The sequence below is a fragment of the Amblyomma maculatum genome, chromosome 1 (assembly GCF_055883805.1).
Source record: "Amblyomma maculatum isolate TAMU_Amacu chromosome 1, ASM5588380v1, whole genome shotgun sequence".
NCBI classification, from domain to species: domain Eukaryota; kingdom Metazoa; phylum Arthropoda; class Arachnida; order Ixodida; family Ixodidae; genus Amblyomma; species Amblyomma maculatum.
The window spans coordinates 225,336,164-225,354,386 of NC_139344.1; the positions used below are offsets into that span (position 1 = coordinate 225,336,164).

Genomic DNA, 18,223 nt, shown 5'->3' on the forward strand with positions numbered 1-18,223 from the left:
AGTGTTTATTAGGCATCAGTCCTATATTAAAAAAAAAATGACAAGAAACAACATTAAGCTCCTTCGTGTATGCGTAATGACATTGCAGACATGTTTTACACCAGGAAGCAATATCAATATGTTTTGCACTTTTATGGAAGTGCATTTGAGTAGCGTATCAAGGAATGCCCCGGAGCAACAACGAAGGTTTTGCCATTTGTAGCTACGCTGTTACCACTGTTCGAAAGAAGTTTTGGCAATGCAGTATCGCTTCACAAGGTAAAATTGGAATGTAGGCAGCGTGGACAAGTCACTCGTCTATTATTCCATCATTTTTTTCTTTGAATGCGAACAAATACACGGAAATCACAGCAGAAAGCAGACGCAGCTAATGTGACGGCAGCAGCCGTAAGCGCAGTCGACGCGCTCAACTCTTGAACATGGCATCACGTAGTGCGGTTTGCTGAAGGTCTGATAGATGGCAGCAATTTTGCATAAGGTCTATGATGTGGTTATTCGGTACAAAGCAACTGTGAACATCGTAGAACAGATCATAAAAGTGTGAAATCTCATTACAACGGCGAAGTATTTTTAAAATACCGCAAAATGTATGGGGGTGCGAGTTGAGAGGGCGACCTGTAGAAACGCATGTAAACACAACTTACCGCAACATTTTTCTATTTGAAATGGAATACAGTGTTTCTATTTGGAATGCAATAGTTCATAAGCATGTTTTGTGTGCAGCTAAGGTTGCATATATTCCAAGTGCAGATATTTTTTAATAAAAAAAAACATTTTGAAACTTGCTCTAGCATTGAAGAAAGCATCAAATATGGTATATGATAACCAAAAGAGTAACTTAGACATAGCTGAACTTCTTTTAAAATGCTTTGCATGTGGTGGAATCTGCTTTGTGATGAAGTTTGTATGCCTGTTCACATTTCATTGTCTGGTCATCGAAATGCGCAAGTTTTGTAGACCTGTGATTAAGCAGAAAGTAGTTGTCCTTGCCTGCAATTGTCAGTTATGTTGTAGTTCTGGCTAGCTGAGCACCAAATTGGTGTTGTGGTATGGTTTTTGAGGTGCTCAGGTGTAGCAGCCTAGCTGTGTAGGGATGGCAGACTGGAGAGAACCAGCAGGAAGATTTTGCCTTTGCTGTGCCATTACCTTGCTGGTCAATTAATTGCTTAGTGCACTTAAAATTTCTCTCATTGATGTAGTCAGCAGTGTAAATATCTTTCAATTTCTTTTTCTGGAGTAGGTTGTCTACAAGAGCGAACTAATGCAAACAAGCCTGTGATACCAAACTTCATAACGATTTTATATTAGGCAATATGCTAAATAATAAACTTTTCTGCCTTCTTTTGATATTGACTTCATGAACACTGAGCTTCAAGGGGATATTAGCTTCTTCATGAAACAGCCTAGCTGAAATGGTCTTTCTGGGGAGTGATATATATTCTGAATATGTGAATATTTTGCACTCTTAACTTTTATCCCATGCTGCTATCAGTGTTGATAGGCAAAACTGCCTGCAGGACTTTTCTCTTTGGCAAAATTTGACTTGATCACTCTTTTACAGTAATATTTTTAGATAAAAAAAAAAAATTGTTTGCACTGAAGCTGTAGCACATTACTTTTCTTGATGCGGAATTGTGAATTAAAACCTTTTGATCTCAATGTTGCCCACATCTAACTAAAATCTTTTGATCTCAATGTTGCCCACATCTAAAGGCTTGCTTGCCAATTGAAAAGAATTGTAACACCCGATTGAGGAGGCAGCCTATATTAACTAGGGTGATATTTTGAAGTGCCTCATTTCCCTTTTATTTGGTCCTCTGTCATTGGTCGTGGCTTCCCAGTATGTAGGGTGTGATAAAGGACCAGAAGAAAGGAAAATGAAATGAAACATTCAAGTCCTAGTTGTTATTGAAGAGATATCCTGTACAATTAACAACATTGCTTTCTTTAATCATGCACTAGATACAGACTGTACATTAGTCATGGTTCAGCTAGCTTGCTTAGGTCACTTACAAGTACACCTACTTCACTGCACTTATTGATACCGTTCAAGCTGCAGCATATTTCCTCTCCTGTTAATGTTTGTGATGTGAACTTTGGAGGCTGTAGTGAGTGTAGAATTGCTTGCCAAATCCTGTGAAGTGATGCTCATATTTTGATATACTGAAGTGTATGAGTGCCCAATGGTCATATGTTGTGCATTCAGTGCAATTCTTTATTTAGCTGTAGTAGCAGCAGAGGTGGGCAACAGACCAAACTGATAGTTTAAGAAAAAAGTGTTTATTGCAGACAATCACTGACACAAAATGGTGAGTGGCATAAATTCCCAACGACATCTATTTTGGGCAGAATAAAAAATGCATTCTGGTTTAGTTCTCATGTAAAAAAAGCATGGTATATGCTTAATTTTGTTAGCAGCACTCTTATGTTTGTATAATAAAGTAAATAGCATTTCTGCATCTATATATAAGGGCACTGCTTGAATTTCTTTGCAACTGACAAAACAATAAAGACATCAAAAGTACTTCATATCTCTGGTGTGCTCATTTTACACACTGTAACTGATGATCTCAATACTGCTTTTTAAAAAGTACAGCGTGTCTCAGCCTGTGTTTATGGAAAACCTACCCACACATATTACAAATTATAAAATCAAGAAGACATATACGGCATTACCTCATGCACATTAAAGGTGCATTTGCACAAGAATAACTGTTTTGCTCGCTATAAAAAAGTACTCCATTTTGCTTCGTGCAACTAGCTTAAACATTAGAACATTATGACACTGTGGAGTTGCAAGTAAATAAAAAACTCACACCACAGCTCTCTTGTAAGTAAAACTCTAGCTAATGCAGTGTTGCTGCATAATTAAATATTCGTACAAAAATAGACCTGCTGACATCAGCTGCAGTACAATTTACTGAAATGCTTGCCCATGAAGAAAAGCAATGCAACACAGGCTACAAAGGTAAGCTAGTGAAGCAGATAATAGTTTTGCTTTTTCTCTACAAATGCCTTCATGATCAGTGGCATAGCCAGAAATATTTTTCGGGGGTGTTATACGTCACCGGTAGGAAAATTTCCACTGTTAGGAAAAAAAGGTCGAAAGGAGGCGGGGAGGAGTCGGGGATGCAGAGCTCAGAAAAGTTCAGGGGGTAATCTGACACCGACCCTCCTCCCCCCACTCTATGGCCTTTCCTTTGTTCATGATGTACCCAGACAAATATTATTTGAAAGTGATTTTCCAGCACGCGACCGAAAGTGCATATCACTGGCCCTTCAGCTGATCTGCAGCACTAATAGCAGTCTGCAAGGTTTTGCGGCCAGTCTTGTTTTTGCAACTGTTACAAGTTACTCCCAACAAGGCAGCTTCTAGCCCTGGAAACTGCAAACCGACAAGGCTTTTTAAGTATACAGTAATAGAGCACTACATGTGGCAAATCTGATTCATAGTTGCTTTTACATCAGCTGACATTCTGAAAAACAAGTCCTCAGTACACTTAAAACTTGTACCTTAAAGCTTCCTCCCTGTGAGAAAAAAACTTCACAGCAAATGGTCCATAACTGCAGATTCTTGCACTACACTGGAATTGGTGTGTCGTATGCAGATGCCAAATGCTTACAAGGCAAGAGCTTTGGGCAAAGTTGTCCCACAGGGCCCATCAAAATGGAACCTAGGGGGGGAAAAAGGACCACAATGAGAGTCAGGTTAGCTGTCTCACGCAAAAAACAAGTGAAACTTTTGGGTGGTTTGGTTTAATGCTGTCCTGAAGTAGGTGAGGCTCTGAGAGATGCCGTAAAGGAGGGTTCCAGAAATATCGACCACCTGAGTTCCTTAATGTGCAACGACATTGCACAGTAAGCAAGAGGCCTTTTGCCTCTGTCAAAAGGTGGCTGCTGCAGCTGGGATCAAACCCACATCTTTGGCATCCGCAATCAACCATCCTAACGACTATGTCACCACAGGGAGATTAGTGAAAGGATTTGAAACTAAAAGACAATGAAAAAATGGCACTGAGCTTTCTGCTTTTCACACAGGGGCTCTCAGTCATACATGCAACACCCAAGTTCTAAGCAAATATATATTAAAAAAAAGACCCGATTAGACAAAGAATTGTGATGTAATAAAGAAACTGTAGGTTGGTGACTATTCACTATTACTCCCAAGCTAGGAAAGTATAGTGCTTTAATCATCGCAATAAAGCACTAGAGGTATGGCCACTAGAAATGAGGCTAGTCTGCAGCCTCCATGTTTCAAAGGAGAGACGTGTCAGTGGCACTGCATGTGACCAGTGTGGTCACCACCTCATATGACTCTACAGTAGATTGTGCGAGTGCTGCAGGCACAGCTGGAGCTCTGCAAGTCATGCTTGCTTGACGTCATTTCTTCCAGCTATATTTAAGCGGGGCTCTCTCGTACAATGTACCGTAAAAACTAGCATACAATACAAGGTGTAATTTTGAGACATCAACAGAAAAAAAATTTAATCCGCATATAATTTGAGCGAGAAAAGCTCAACAAAAGCGTTTATTTGCACTACATTTTACAGTAGGCGTACACGCTCTGAACTTTGTGTCCAACCGCACCTTGTGCTGGGCTCTAAATGGTGCCATGACCTTTAAGTGCCAGTGCTGGTTTTTCTTCCCACGCCAACATGCTTGATCAGAGGATTTCGTGGACAGCAAGGAAAACAGCAACACAGCAACTCGCAATCGTGGAAGCCACATGGTTCTCCACTTGTAAACCAGTAGGCCGTTTCCAGCTCGGGTGCAGGACGGCTGTCCACAAGCTGCCAGCTAGTATGTGCTGCGCTCTCGCCTGTTTGCCTCTAGCACTGTATGCAAGTGCATGGCATGTGCACATGGGAAGTGTTCTCTGATTCGAAGCTTTTAGTTTCTTGAAAGTACAACTGATACGTTCCTTGGAAATGATGGCCAAGTTCTGCGATCCAGCTGTAGGGCATGGCACACCAGAATCCGCATCTGAGGTTTCCAAGATCACACCTATAAACGCGTTTTCCAGCTTTCAGCAATTTACGTGCAGTGCTTTTTCACAGTGCCTACAAAGAAGCATGGCACTTCATAGAGGACATAGAAACTGGTATTGAAGCACTGCGCAACTATGAGCATGTGTTTAAGGTATGCTACAGGAAAGGGTGGTGTTATAGCATATGAATATAATACCACCTTTTCCTTTAGCATTTACATTGAGAGAGCATCAAGTGTAGGCTGATGTCTTCACGAGGGAATGTTGTAAAATCATTGACAACTTTGAAAAACAATCCCCTGCCGAAAACTAACGAATAGAAAACTTGCAAGCAAGCCACGCTAGTTTACTGCACCTCAAACAACTTTCTCTTATGGCAAAGAAATTTGAAGTAAAGGAATAGTAATCAATGACTGTCAATTAATTTAGTTAGTCTTTTGGAGCTATAACTGACCTCTGTAATCAATTAAATTCCAGATGGAGTATTTGTAATCGGTTATTTTCTGTGATGTGTACAAGACTGCCTGCAGCTACAGACCTATATATAAAGTAGTGATTCAGCATCCTGCACTGTTTGTCTACATTGCGCCCTTCCTTTAATTGTACAGGTGAAAAAAGTAAATGAAGCATGCTATTCTGTTCTAATTGCAATAACGCCTTCCCCATCGGATATGAAAAAACATTTGTCCATGCGAGAGCGCACTGGTGCCCCCTACCAGCCTGTACATAGCCAAGCTCCCACATGTGAAAAATGTTGGACAGCCTGCTCGTTTTACTTTATTCTTCACGTGTACCTGCAGATGCAAAGAACTATGGATGTCATGACAGACAATTTGAACACTATTTCATAAGCGGCCCTTACATTGCAAGTTTATGTCATGCCCAAGCTGATGAGGGATGCTGTTTCCTGACAGCATACCCCTAAAGCCTCTGCCTTAAAAAAGAGAGAGAAAAAAAAAAAAGAGTAGTAAACATGCGAGATCAGCCACCATCTCCAGTGCAGAAACTGCACAGTTCAGACTGAAGTGTTGCTTGCACCTTCAGGGAAGTTGCAATGACTGCCAAAATGTTCACACAGCTAAATTTATTTTAGTACAAACATCCAATTAGTGTTTGCCTTCTTCCACCACAGTGATGACGAGTCTGCACGTCATGGTGGATTTTAGAAGGGGGAGCAAAATCTGTTGCCCAAAGCAGTTTGCTTCATAATAGTATGCAGAAGTGTACACTGCCTACAACTCTTTTCATTGCATGCACCAACCCACCATTGTATGCACCAACCCACCACCACACACACACAAAAATCAACATTCGAACAAAAGAGATTTGTTAGGAAGAAAACAGGAGGGGACAGAAGCACAGTACCAATTGGTGCACAAAGTGCAATACCAGACTCACCCAAAATTCTCTGTGCCAGGAGTAGATTCAAGGTTGAACTCTGCAACAGGCACACCTCTCGCAGCAACTTCAGGAGCAAACATTGCTGCAGGGTATACTACAGAGGAAGTGCCAATCTGAAATTGCATCAGTGTAAGTAAGATAAAAGTGTATCCCTTTTTATAAAGCCACTGATTCACTGATGTGCAATAAACTCATGCAAATACTTGCAGAAAAGAAAGGCTCTAGATAAACAAAATAAGTGCACAAAAGATTCTTTATTAATGTTTACATTTCATTTTGTCAAGTCACAATAAGCCTACGCTTACAAGAAATACAATGAGCTAAAAAATATGCACACTGACCCTACCTTTAACCTAGAACATCACATTGTTAAAGCAGCAACTATGCTGGAAATTGATGATTGGAAACTCAGCATGCCAAAAGATTATGTTGTCAGGGCCCAAGAGAATACAAGATGCCATTCAGTAATACCTTTGTACATTGATCAGACAAAATTTAGGAGGACAATCCAACATTTGTTTTTAGCCAGAAGGAGCCAACGAATTTATTTTCACTAAGTTCAATGTTTTTCTGACAGCAAGGAGATTTCATCATCATCATCATCATCAGCCTGATTATACCCACTGCAGGGCGAAGGCCTCTCCCATATTTCTCCACTTAACCCGGTTCTCTGCTAGCTGCATCCACTTGACCCCTGTGAACTTCTTAATCTCATCCGTCCACCTAACTTTCTGCCGCCCCCTGCTACGCTTTCCTTCCCTTGGAATCCAGTTTGTTACCCTCAGCGACCATCGGTTATCCTCTCTTCGCACTACATGTCCTGCCCATGTCCATTTCTTCTTAATTTCGACTAGAATGTCGGTAACTTTCTCTGACGGTTATTTCTCTGACCCACTCTGCACGCTTTCTATCTCTTAGTGTTACCCCTACCATTTTTCGTTCCATAGCCCTCTGAGTTGTCCTCAACTAAAGTAGAACTCTCTTGGTTAGCCTCCACGTTTCAGCCCCATAGGTGAGTACAGGCAAGATGCAACTGTTGTATACTTTCCTCTTGAGCGATACCGGTAAGCTGCTAGTCATAATCTGCGAGTGCTTGCCAAATGCACTCCATCCCAGTCTTATTCTTCTTGTTATTTCCTTTTCATGGTCCGGATCTGCGGTTAATACCAGTCCTAAGTAGACATATTCGCCTACTACTTCCAGTATTTCGCTACCTAATGCAAACTGCTGTCCCTTCCCAAGGCTGTTGAACATTACCTTAGTCTTCTGCATATTGATTTTCAAGCCTACCTTTCTACTTTTCATGTCTAGGTCATCAATCACTATTTGCAGTTCATCCCCCGAGTTGCTTAGCAAGGCAATGTCATCAGCAAATCGCAGATTACTGAGGTATTCTCCATCTACCCTTATCCCTAACTGCTCCCATTCCAAGTCTCTGAATATTTCCTCTAAACAAGCTGTGAATAGTACTGGGGAGATTGTGTCTCCTTGCCTAACACCTTTCATTATGGGAATTTTGTTACTTTCTTTATGCAGAACTATGGTTGCTGTGCAGCCACTATATATATCTTCCAGCACTTTCACGTACGGCTCGTCTACCCCCTGATTTCTCAATGCCTGCATCACCGCCGAGGTTTCAACTGAGTCAAATGCTTTTTCGTAATCAATGAATGCTATGTATAAGGGCTGGTTATATTCCGAGCACTTTTCTGTCATCTGATTGATGGTATGGATATGATCGATAGTAGAGTACCGTTTCCGAAACCCTGCTTGATCCTTTGCTTGATTGCAGTCTAAGGTTGTCCTGATTCTATTAGCGATTACCTTAGTAAATACCTTATACGTAACAGACAGTAAGCTGATTGGTCTGTAATTTTTAAGGTCCTTAGAGTCCCCTTTCTTGTGAATGAGGATAATGTTTGCATTCTTCCATGGTTCCGGTACAGTACCGGAAGGAGATTTACTGTCAAGAATATTTTATCTGAAAATTTTCTTGCTGTTTCAACTGAAACTCAATGTCTACACCAAAAAAGAATCTGCGACCACTATTTTCAAGTGAATGGCAGTATGGGCTAGCTTTAGAAAATTGCACTCGAAAAAAAAACTGTCAGTGAACAATTTGCCTGCAAAACCTTCAAGTGATGGCAGCATCTGTATTTAAGTTCTTTTTTTTTCTTTTTAGGGTGAAAGCCTTTCTTGGTTCATGCATGCCATGTACAGAAAGTACAAAAACATCCTCCGCACTGGCACTTAAAGAAAAAAATTTGGTGTCTCCACTGGGAATCGAACCACTATCCCCCCGATCCCCAGCCAAGCGCACAAATCACTAACTACTCCACGGCGAGCTTGTGAGACACGGATTATCCTTGTCTAGCGACAAGCCTGCCATCTGCACGGCAGCGTAAAGCCGTGCTGGTGGGCCTTCTGTCAGTCTCTGCCTGGATGCGGTAGCTAGAGAATGTGCAATGTATGATAACTCCTATGTCTCCAAACACGAAACGGGCTCGTGCAGCAGAAAGAAAGCATCGGAAACATCAGGAACAACGACAGATGAGTGGTACTTAATGGACTCCTCAATCTCAGGCAATGAGGAGGGAGAACTAGCCCGAAATCACTCTTAAGTGCCTCCTAGAAGATTTTTTTTTTGAAGTGATAGCTCACTCAGCTAGCTAAAGCCAGCTATCGCTGTGTGTGCAACAATCATGAGCTCTGCGCTGGCAGGTGGTAGCTGGCAGCTGACATGGCTGAGCTTTACATGGACGTAGGGTTGCCCGACACGTTTTGGCAGGAGCTGCCAACTACAGCTTTCCTTTCATATGTAAGGGTGATGTCAGAATCAGCCTGCCAAGCCCGTTGCATTCATGTTACCACTAGGCCACGCAGGCACATTCATACAGCTTGGTTAAAGTGGGGCTTTATATGTTGGGTGGTAGCCTATGCTATTGAGTCATACTCTTAAAGGAGCAGCTAAAGTGTAATTTTTTCTCTGGAAGCAGCACCGGTTGTTAGCACACTATAATCCACAGATTCATACCAACATCAACTTGTCACTGCCCCTCTTCAAGGCGTCACTTAGGCCTATACAGTAGAAGCCATTCAAGAATTGCAATTCCCCTCAAGTGTTCAGGAGAGCAATGCCCTCACACGCTTTTGGTTCTTGTTTGTCTATAAAATCCGTTTTAAAACACTGTCAGATTTGAGTGCTGATATAAGAATGAGTGTGTGAACATACAATAAAAATCAAATATGTTTGTTATTCGATTTGTATTTGAAGAACTCATATTAGGAATTTCCAACTATTTTGAAAATTTTCGAACACGTTGAAAATTTTCAAATGCAATGCAGTTTCTTTGCACTGCGCGCTTCACCGCAATGCTTGATTACATGGACTCTGCAGTGAAGCATCCTCAAAACGTGATGGGATTGTTTTGTGAAGGGGGACCTTCCCTTTTTAAAAGAGGGCCTTCCCGACAGCATGCGCAAAGCGAAGTACTTAATGAAACCGGGAAAAAACGTCATTCGCACTTCACTTTCAGGTCAAATGCAGACAACCATAGTGCAGGTGTTCAAAGGTAAACTTACTGTGATGCAAATGGTTTCGGCAGTTTTTTCAGGCCTATTCGATAATTCGAGCTTTCAGTTAATAATTCACATTTTTTCTGATCTCTTGAAGGCCGAATTAGCGACAGTTTACTGTATTCAGAAGCAGTAGGACAGTTTCACCCGGTTTCATGCAGTAGGTTCATCCTGTACAAACCACCACTATATGGAATCCTGTATAAAATGTATATATTGGATTTTTCAGTAGGGTAGACCCTTCTGCTCAAGTTTTAGTCTAATTTTATTTACAAACACCACGTGAATTTTGAAACAAACAAGATGAACAATGATTGCTGCCTTTAATTTTTCTTTTTTTTTTCACTGATCAGATATTCAATTTGATAATCGAAGGCATTTTTTTCCCACATTGGTATCCGATTCGTATTCGAAAAATTAAATATTCGTACACCCCTAGGTGCTGAACATGAGGGCAGTAATGTACATGACAAAATAATAATAATAATAATAATAATAATAATAATAATAATAATAATAATAATAATAATAATAATAAAAAGAATATTTGACTTGGAGAACAGTTCCTTGGTGCAAGCTGCAATGTGTAGTTAGTTGAGTAAAAAACTACTGGAGCACTTTATGCCTTGTACAAAAACCTTGTGCCAAGAGCCCCAAGGGCCAATTAGTTTTAATTGAAAAAAAAAAAAAAAATCTCAAAAAATACCAAAATATGAATCTCATTGTTTCATACTTGAAATATTTGTTTCTTAAAGAAGTCATCAAAGTTCAAGAGTGCCATCCACGACAACTTTCAGTGCAAAGCAGCTGCTGGGGTCCCAATGGCACAGGAGCCGTTCGCAGCAAGCAATAGTTATCGGGTTTAACGTCCCAAAGCAACTCAGGCTATGAGAGATGCCTAAAGGTGGATTCACACGACGGACCGATTAGCGAAGCGATCGGTCACGTGACCACTGATCCGGGGTCCGCCCGTCCGCGGCGAGCATTAACACGGTGGGAGAGAATAGCAGACGACAGAGCGGACTTACTCTTGCTCCCAGAGCACTGCGCGAGAGGTGAGCCTTGTTCTGGCGCACTGTTATCGAGGGTAGCCTACTATGGACGATGCGTGGACAGTGGGTGAATGCGCGGGGTGCGGTGGCCTGCAGCTACTGCTGCTGCGCCGTTTTGCCAAAGTATTGTTGCGGTGACTGTTCCGCTCGATGTGGTATATACTACACAGGCAGTTCTCTGCAGTGCAAGCGATCACGCTTACTCTATGAGAGCTGCATGAACATGCTGCTTTCAACCCTTGGAAGACGACCATTCGGACTGCGGCCCCTATGCTCCCGGTACGTGCCAAATACCAAAGCTTATGCAGCGTAACTGTAAGCGTGCCAAAACGCTTGAGGAAAGCGATTAATACATTCAAGCGACTGCTCTGCGCAGCCACAAAACTCACGCATGCGGCATTCGGTATCGCGCAGTGCAAGAGCCTGCCACTATAATTTCTGTGAAAACCATGTACTGCGAATGAAGGCAAAAACAGGCTAGTTTGACTCCAAAATAGGAACGACTGCCGTCAGTCGTTTAAAGCCGCTTCTCGCTTTCCTCCAGCGTTTTAGTGCAATGTATGTTACGTTGTCTATGCTTGGGCACCGGGAGCATAGCTGGAAAGTGTTCCGCGAGAGAAATAAATAAATAAAAAATGTCTTGTTCGTGAAGGATCCGAATTGTGAAAAGGATTCACGGCCTTATCGCGAATTGCTGCTTGCGGACTGAAGCGAAGGAGTGGAAATCACTGACATAGGGCCACGTCACAGCGAATCGCGAGTGTGATTTGCGATTTGGTCCGTTGTCTGAATCCACCTTTAAGGGAGGGCTCCGGAAATTTCCACCACCTGAAGTTCTTTAACGTAGACTGACATCGCGCAGCACACAGGCGCTTTGCTCTTCGTCTCCATCAAAAAAAGGCCACTGCGGCTGGAGTTTGATCCCGCATTCCTAGGTACAGCATTCTAGCACCCTAACCACTATGCCACTGTAGCATGGAACACGGTGAGCAAACTAGTTGGCACTAATGATGTGAGTTCCTCCCATTTTCCCCCAAAAATGGATGGGACCAATATGCCTAGTCCAATTCTCCAATGCATGCCTCGATTTGAAATGGTTTGGATTTGTGCACGTGCATATGCCCTCCCTGCACACACGTACATACATGCTGGGTGTTGTAGCAAAGGTGAATCAGAATGTTTAAAAACAGGATTTTTGAGATATCGAGATGAATTCATCGGTGTTGCAATTCCAGTGTCGGCTGACGACCAAACACAAGTGAACCATGCTTTAACTAAACTTTAAGAGCTTACATTTTAACTATAATAGTTAAGTGCTTGAATGTAACTGGAGATTTGTAGCTGGACACTAGTAACAGTCGTATCACTTTTTTAAATTTCAGGAACGCAACTTACCATGGCACTGCGGCTCAATAAATTTGCCCACCCTGTGCTTATTTCAAAAAGCGTGCTTCCTTGGCAGGTGACTAATCAACGTCAATCACTACAGATCACTATGTGGCACATCAATAACGTGGCCTCTCTGCAGTGTGGGCGGGCACGGAAAATCAAGTGGAAGGTGGGCTCCAGAGTGATGTGTAATGGTTGACGTCACTTAATTCTCAAAAAGGAAACGTGACAGATGAAATTTGTTGGACTACAGCACCGAGGGCAGTCATACTTTCGAAATTTAAAAACAAATATATATATCTATGTGTATAAATATATGAATACTATTAACGGTCAGCTATAAATCTGCTACATTCAAGTATCTCAGTGCAATAATTAAAAAGATGGCATATAAATATGATAAAGGTATGTATGAATTCTCACTTCCTGGCATTTCTTTTTACACAAGTATTTTCTCTCAACAACATGAAGCATAAAGGAAGGGACAAAATACATTTGCTGAAAGTAGTTCCTGCACTATACTTACCACAAGGCAGAGGTCGCACCTCTCAAGTTCAACATTCGCTTTGGCAAGGACATCTGGCTCTAGTGATTCTCCAAACCAAACCACATGTGGCCTCAGCAGGCCAGTGCACTTTTTGCATCTGTTTTAAAATGCAAGCAAACACCGTGCAAAAATTTCACACTTAATTTGTAGAAAAAGTGACAGCTTAAATTCATAGTACACACTTCAATGCCAGTATCACTAGACAAGATATAAGGAAGTGCTGGAAATTATACCAGATGTTTCAGCAAATACTTAAAATTCTTAAAAATAGGGAATTCGAAATAGAAGAAAATTCTCTTGAAGGCCTAATTAATGAGAGTTTACAGTACTCAGCAACGATACACAGCTCCACCTGATTTCATGCGGGTTCATCCAATACAATAAATGAGTACACTGGATCTTGTACACTGTATTTTCCAATTTATAAGGCACGTTTTTTTGACAAAATTTCTGGTAGTGCGTCCTATACAACGGTGCGGCTAATGCACTTTTTAAATTTTATTTTGCGCAATGCTCATAGGCAAACTTTATTGTGAAGCAGTAACGGCAGCGACTCCCGATATTACAATATTTACAGTCGTTATAGTGTTCTTGAATTGTACAGCCGTCTCACTGGCAGAATGCCAAAAGGTGGCGACGTCCATGCTCTTCGCACTTACCACGCTGCCAATACAAGCCAGTTAGAGCTGACATTTTTTTTTTTCCAATTATGATTTACAACATTGTTTGGTGGCTATTGCACGTGTTTTCTCCTTCCTGCATGTGCTTTGCCGCGTGCATCAGAGCGCCCGCATGCAGCGACGATCAGCGCAGTGATTATGAGCGCAAAGTGGATGTCTGAGCGCTGCTGCTAGAAATCTGTGACCGCATACCAAGATGAAGCCTTTCAATGCTTTAAGTAATAATAAAGTGTTTCTGCTCTCACTAAGTGAGAGTTTTTTTGTGCATTAGTGTTGCTTTTTTTTTCTATCATACGCACGCGCGTGTAACAAATTTTCTTTCAGGCACATAGCATGTGATGGTCGAGCAAGCATATACACTGCCTGTAGGGGCGCCACTGAAAGCCATCTACCGGCCGCTGCGGGAAGCACAGGCGGGGCACAGTCCCCGGCTGCCCCATTGCTGCAGCAAGGCGCGGCAGAAGTTTGTGCACGTGATCTGCCATTTGTGCGGGTGCATGGCGATTATTACTACGGTGGCAGCGTCCGAACATTAATTGAATTGCTCCAAAATGGACTTCTGCCCAAAGTCACAGTCGGACTTTCGTCCAAAGTGGGACGACCCGACCCGCATTCACGCGAAATGCTTGCCGCAAACAAGTCACCAAGACTGGCTACGCCGTAAAGCTTATCATGAGCCCCATCCCTCTTTTTGTGTTTTAAAATCAATACACTCTTGCACAGTGTTTGGAGAAAAACTGATAAGTTCAGTTAGTTTTCCTGGTGTGCAGCATGGTACTGTTTCGCGCGCCCGATCAAGCAGCCGTTGAGAGGTGAGCGGAACAGGCGCTGTGGCGGCACGCTTATGTACAGGAAAACATGCTGGACTAATCGGAAATAGTTTGCATCAACTTTATTAAATTTGACACGATTGCAACACGTTGCTAAAATAGCAAGAGCGCATCGTTTGTAGCTCAGAACACTACTACTTATTTTAAGTAGTGCTAGTTCTTGGTGAGACTACTACCTCCCCGCATGCTGTCTCCTCTCCAGCTTCGTTAGATACTGCAGTGGAGAACTCTGCATAACCGGATCGCCTCCACAGCAGATGAAAATCGCACATGGCGATTGTGGCATTCCCTATTACTGCTTTTGAATGTAAGGTTAAGAAGCAAATGCGGCAACCCTGGATGCTCAGAGGTACCTTCTTACGTTTTCATGTCCTATTGCCCAGCGCTAGATATTTACCCCAACTTTTCACTATGCCTATGCGCGTAGCTTGCACATATCGCAAGTCGTGCTTGGTATGAAACAAGAAGAAAGCTGCAAGGCATTTAGTAATTTTTTGACTTCTTAAACTTTCATGCTAAAGTTTGCGTTTCAAACATTTTTTTTTTTTCTTTTTTTTAATGGCTGGCATCACAGCATTTTCGCCTCATTTGTAACAGGTGAAAAGCTTCATTTGAAAATTTTGTGCCATGAAATTACCTAACTTGCATTACCCAGGTTGAAATTAAATGCTGAAAAACTGCAAAAAAAACTTACACTTGTTACTTTTAGATGTTCCTCCCATAGACTATCTGTAAGCTGTTGAAATATTGTGGGTAGGTATGCTGGGTTCTTTGGGTAATTTTACTCGTCGTCATTAACAAAATTCTGGCTACAGATTGATGTCTGTTGGCTACCACGAGCTCTCACCTTTACTAAATTTGAAAGCAATGCAAGCCGTCCTGGTTTGCTCATTTGGTAGAGCAACTGCCCGGAAAGGCTGTGGTCCCGGGTTCGATCACCAGGCCAGGACGAATCTTTGACTGTAATCTGAGATAGCTATACAGCTTTTGGTTTATGGGGTTTACTGTCCCAAAGCGACTGAGGCTATGTGGGCGCCGTGGCTGTGCTTGGGTGGATGTCAACGAGTAATTACCCTTTTATTAGAAATCTACTCCGCCTTTGGGGCATTCCCCTAAATATTCGAACGGTACCCACTTATGTGTAATTTGAGCTTAATTTTGTTGCCATTGTGCGAAATCAAATAACAACAGAAGTAACAACGTACATTTGCAATGCTCTGAGAAAGATGCAACAAGAACATGATAAAGGTGACAACATGATTCTGAGCCTACGAGCAAAAAGCGCAACGTTTTGAATTTGAATGGATTGAGATTTAGTTGATTTGGCTTTCCTGCTACCCATGTTGCTAACATAGCATCGTGAAACCGCAGAAACCGAAACAGAGTGGTGGCGGATTCAATATGGCTGCACCTCGGCGCTGCTTTAGGCGAACCAAATCGCAGTATTCGATTATAACGCGAGGGTAGACTTTGAAAGCCAAAAATCATAAAAAAGACGCGTTACATTCGAGTAAATACAGTAATTAGTGATCTTCCATTAACTTGCTTTATAAGTTTGGTTTGGTTTACGGGGTTTAACATCCCAAACCGACTCCAGCTATGAGAGACGCTGTATTGGAAGGCTCCGGAAATTCGACTACATAGGGTTCTTTAACGTGCACCGTCATCGCACAGAACACAGGGGCCTTGCTTTTCGCCTCCATCAAAAAGCGGCCACTGCAGCAGGGATTCGATTCCACATCTTTGGGCACAGCAGTCAAGCGCCCTAACCCCTGCACCACCACGGTGGGGTGCTTTACACTTAGAACAATAGTCTTGTACCATAGTGGAGACATACTTGTTAGATGTATACCAGTATATCGGATACTCGCTGTGTAAGCGCAGTGGCAAAGATGGACCAAGGTGTGGCCATTGCACATGCGTAGAAGGGATCCCAAAATCCGGTATATGTCTATGCTAGTACATCTCTGCTATGCTCTCTCCAAATCGTACAGTAAATTTTGGACGCCCCAGTGAAGGGTATGTTCGTCGAAAAAGTTTTTTCTATTTTAAGTGCACTGTACTTAAAAATTTTTTAGAGCGGTCACTGAAACATCTGGCATTTTTGTTAGCAACAGCTGAGAATGAAAGTGAAATCATTAAAATCAGTCACAAACCTACCTAAAGAACAACGTTTACTCACTATGCTGTGCTTCAATTTTTGCCTGTTGTGCAGCCCAAGCAAAATACAAAAAATTAGCATTGACTTCATTTCTAATTCTGCCTCCTGAGCAATGTAAATTGCAAGGAAGGAAAAAACATGCATTCCACAACCCACCTTGGAAGTTCACCAACTGGTATAGCAGCTTCTGGGGCCTCAGGATCAGGTGCTCTGCATAAACAACACAAATATGCAAAATATGTACACACACAAAGCCTAAGCACTAATGCAGTTGGAAATGAAAAAATGTTTAAGCAGAACACAAATTTCCTTTTTATTGCCAAGTTCATGACGTCAGCTCATGCAAACATAAGTCTCCCATCTGTAAAAGTAGTCAGACTATTTTGTAGGTGTGCAATGGAAAAAGGACACACAAGTTCAACCATAACAATTTTTGCAGATGGTCTGATACTTCAAGAAGCCCCTGAAGCCATCTAATATACACTCACTTTAATCAGCATAAGCGTGTTATTATTTTTTTTTTTCAACTAAGTACTTTGACCAAAAACAGTACAGATATTGAAGTGGCATTGTGGCGGGATCTAACTCTGGAAGCAAAGATAATTTCATTACGAGTTGATGGTTGGCCACAATAAATAAAAGCTATCTATGGCAGGCCTCACAAAGCAGCTTCGTGGTGCATGAGTCTTGATTAATTTCAGCCACCTGGTATTGTTAAAAGGGCAACTGAGGAGGTTTCAGAAAGAACAAACAAATGTGTGAAAGCTGCAGGTAAATCATGTGAAGTCATTTATTGCTAGCGTTTAGAATGACCTAGTAATCGCTGAGTGAAGCAAGCTATTTTGGCATTCAGGCTTTTTCAAGCATACATTGAAAAGCAGGGAGCCTGATAAAGAAGTCACCTATTGAGGCCATACATTTGCAATGCATAGAAGGGAACAAACAGCCCTGAAGGTAAAGGCTGCAAAGTGTTTTTTGGTGCCATCGGGTGACTGACAGAACGGTCTGGGCAAAAAAGTTAAAACCTGAAATGTCACAATGACATTATATATAGTTTCTCTACATTGCTTGATGCTATAAGAAAGAATGAAGATCACTGCAACTCTGATAGCAGACTGTCATATCTTTAATAGATATGACATGTTTGCAAAAACACTTGGCAAGCTTAACCTATGAATTTCATACACGACTTTTTTCAGTGATTTAATATGGCAGTCCTATGCGCTCAAAAGTCACTTAGAGTGTACCATGACATCCACTGGCTTGGCCTCCCCGGCTTAACATCGACCTGGCCTCCCCGACTTTCGCCCCTAGGGGCATAATCCTGGCTCCTCCTGAACCACCAACGGAGCCCAACTCCAGGCTATGCCTGGCATTCCTGCTGGCTTCAGTGAGCATGCTTGCTGCCGGAAAGCCATCTATCATCAGAATAGCTGCCCTCGTGAACATCCTACCCTGGACTTGTAAAGGCCCTGGCCGAGCCCCAGCCCTGCTGTTTCTCCTCCTACAGTGTCAGGCGGCCTGCTTGGTGACTGCCATTGTCTCCTTCAACCACAAGCTTTTTTCCCCTGGCCTCCCCATTCCCCCAATGGCTCCAAGA

At 42.2% G+C, this 18,223-nt stretch overlaps 1 protein-coding gene across 3 annotated transcripts in view; it reads right to left on the reverse strand.

Moving 5' to 3' along the window:
- Positions 1-2,261: 2,261 nt before the first annotated feature.
- The window catches only part of Sirt4 (NAD-dependent protein deacylase sirtuin-4), a 31,498-nt gene continuing 15,536 nt past the window's right edge, over positions 2,262-18,223 (reverse strand). For 2 of the 3 annotated variants that reach the window (XM_084590425.1, XM_084590426.1), the window contains exons 6-9: positions 16,780-16,833; positions 12,932-13,049; positions 6,386-6,501; positions 4,497-5,004 (exon numbers count right to left, since the gene is read on the reverse strand). In XM_084590425.1, the coding sequence (XP_084446551.1) occupies positions 4,830-5,004; positions 6,386-6,501; positions 12,932-13,049; positions 16,780-16,833 (463 nt within the window). In that variant the 3' untranslated portion in view covers positions 4,497-4,829. Of the gene's footprint in view, positions 3,675-4,496; positions 5,005-6,385; positions 6,502-12,931; positions 13,050-16,779; positions 16,834-18,223 lie in introns of those variants that run through there. The other variant, XM_084590427.1, reaches the window with a different exon arrangement.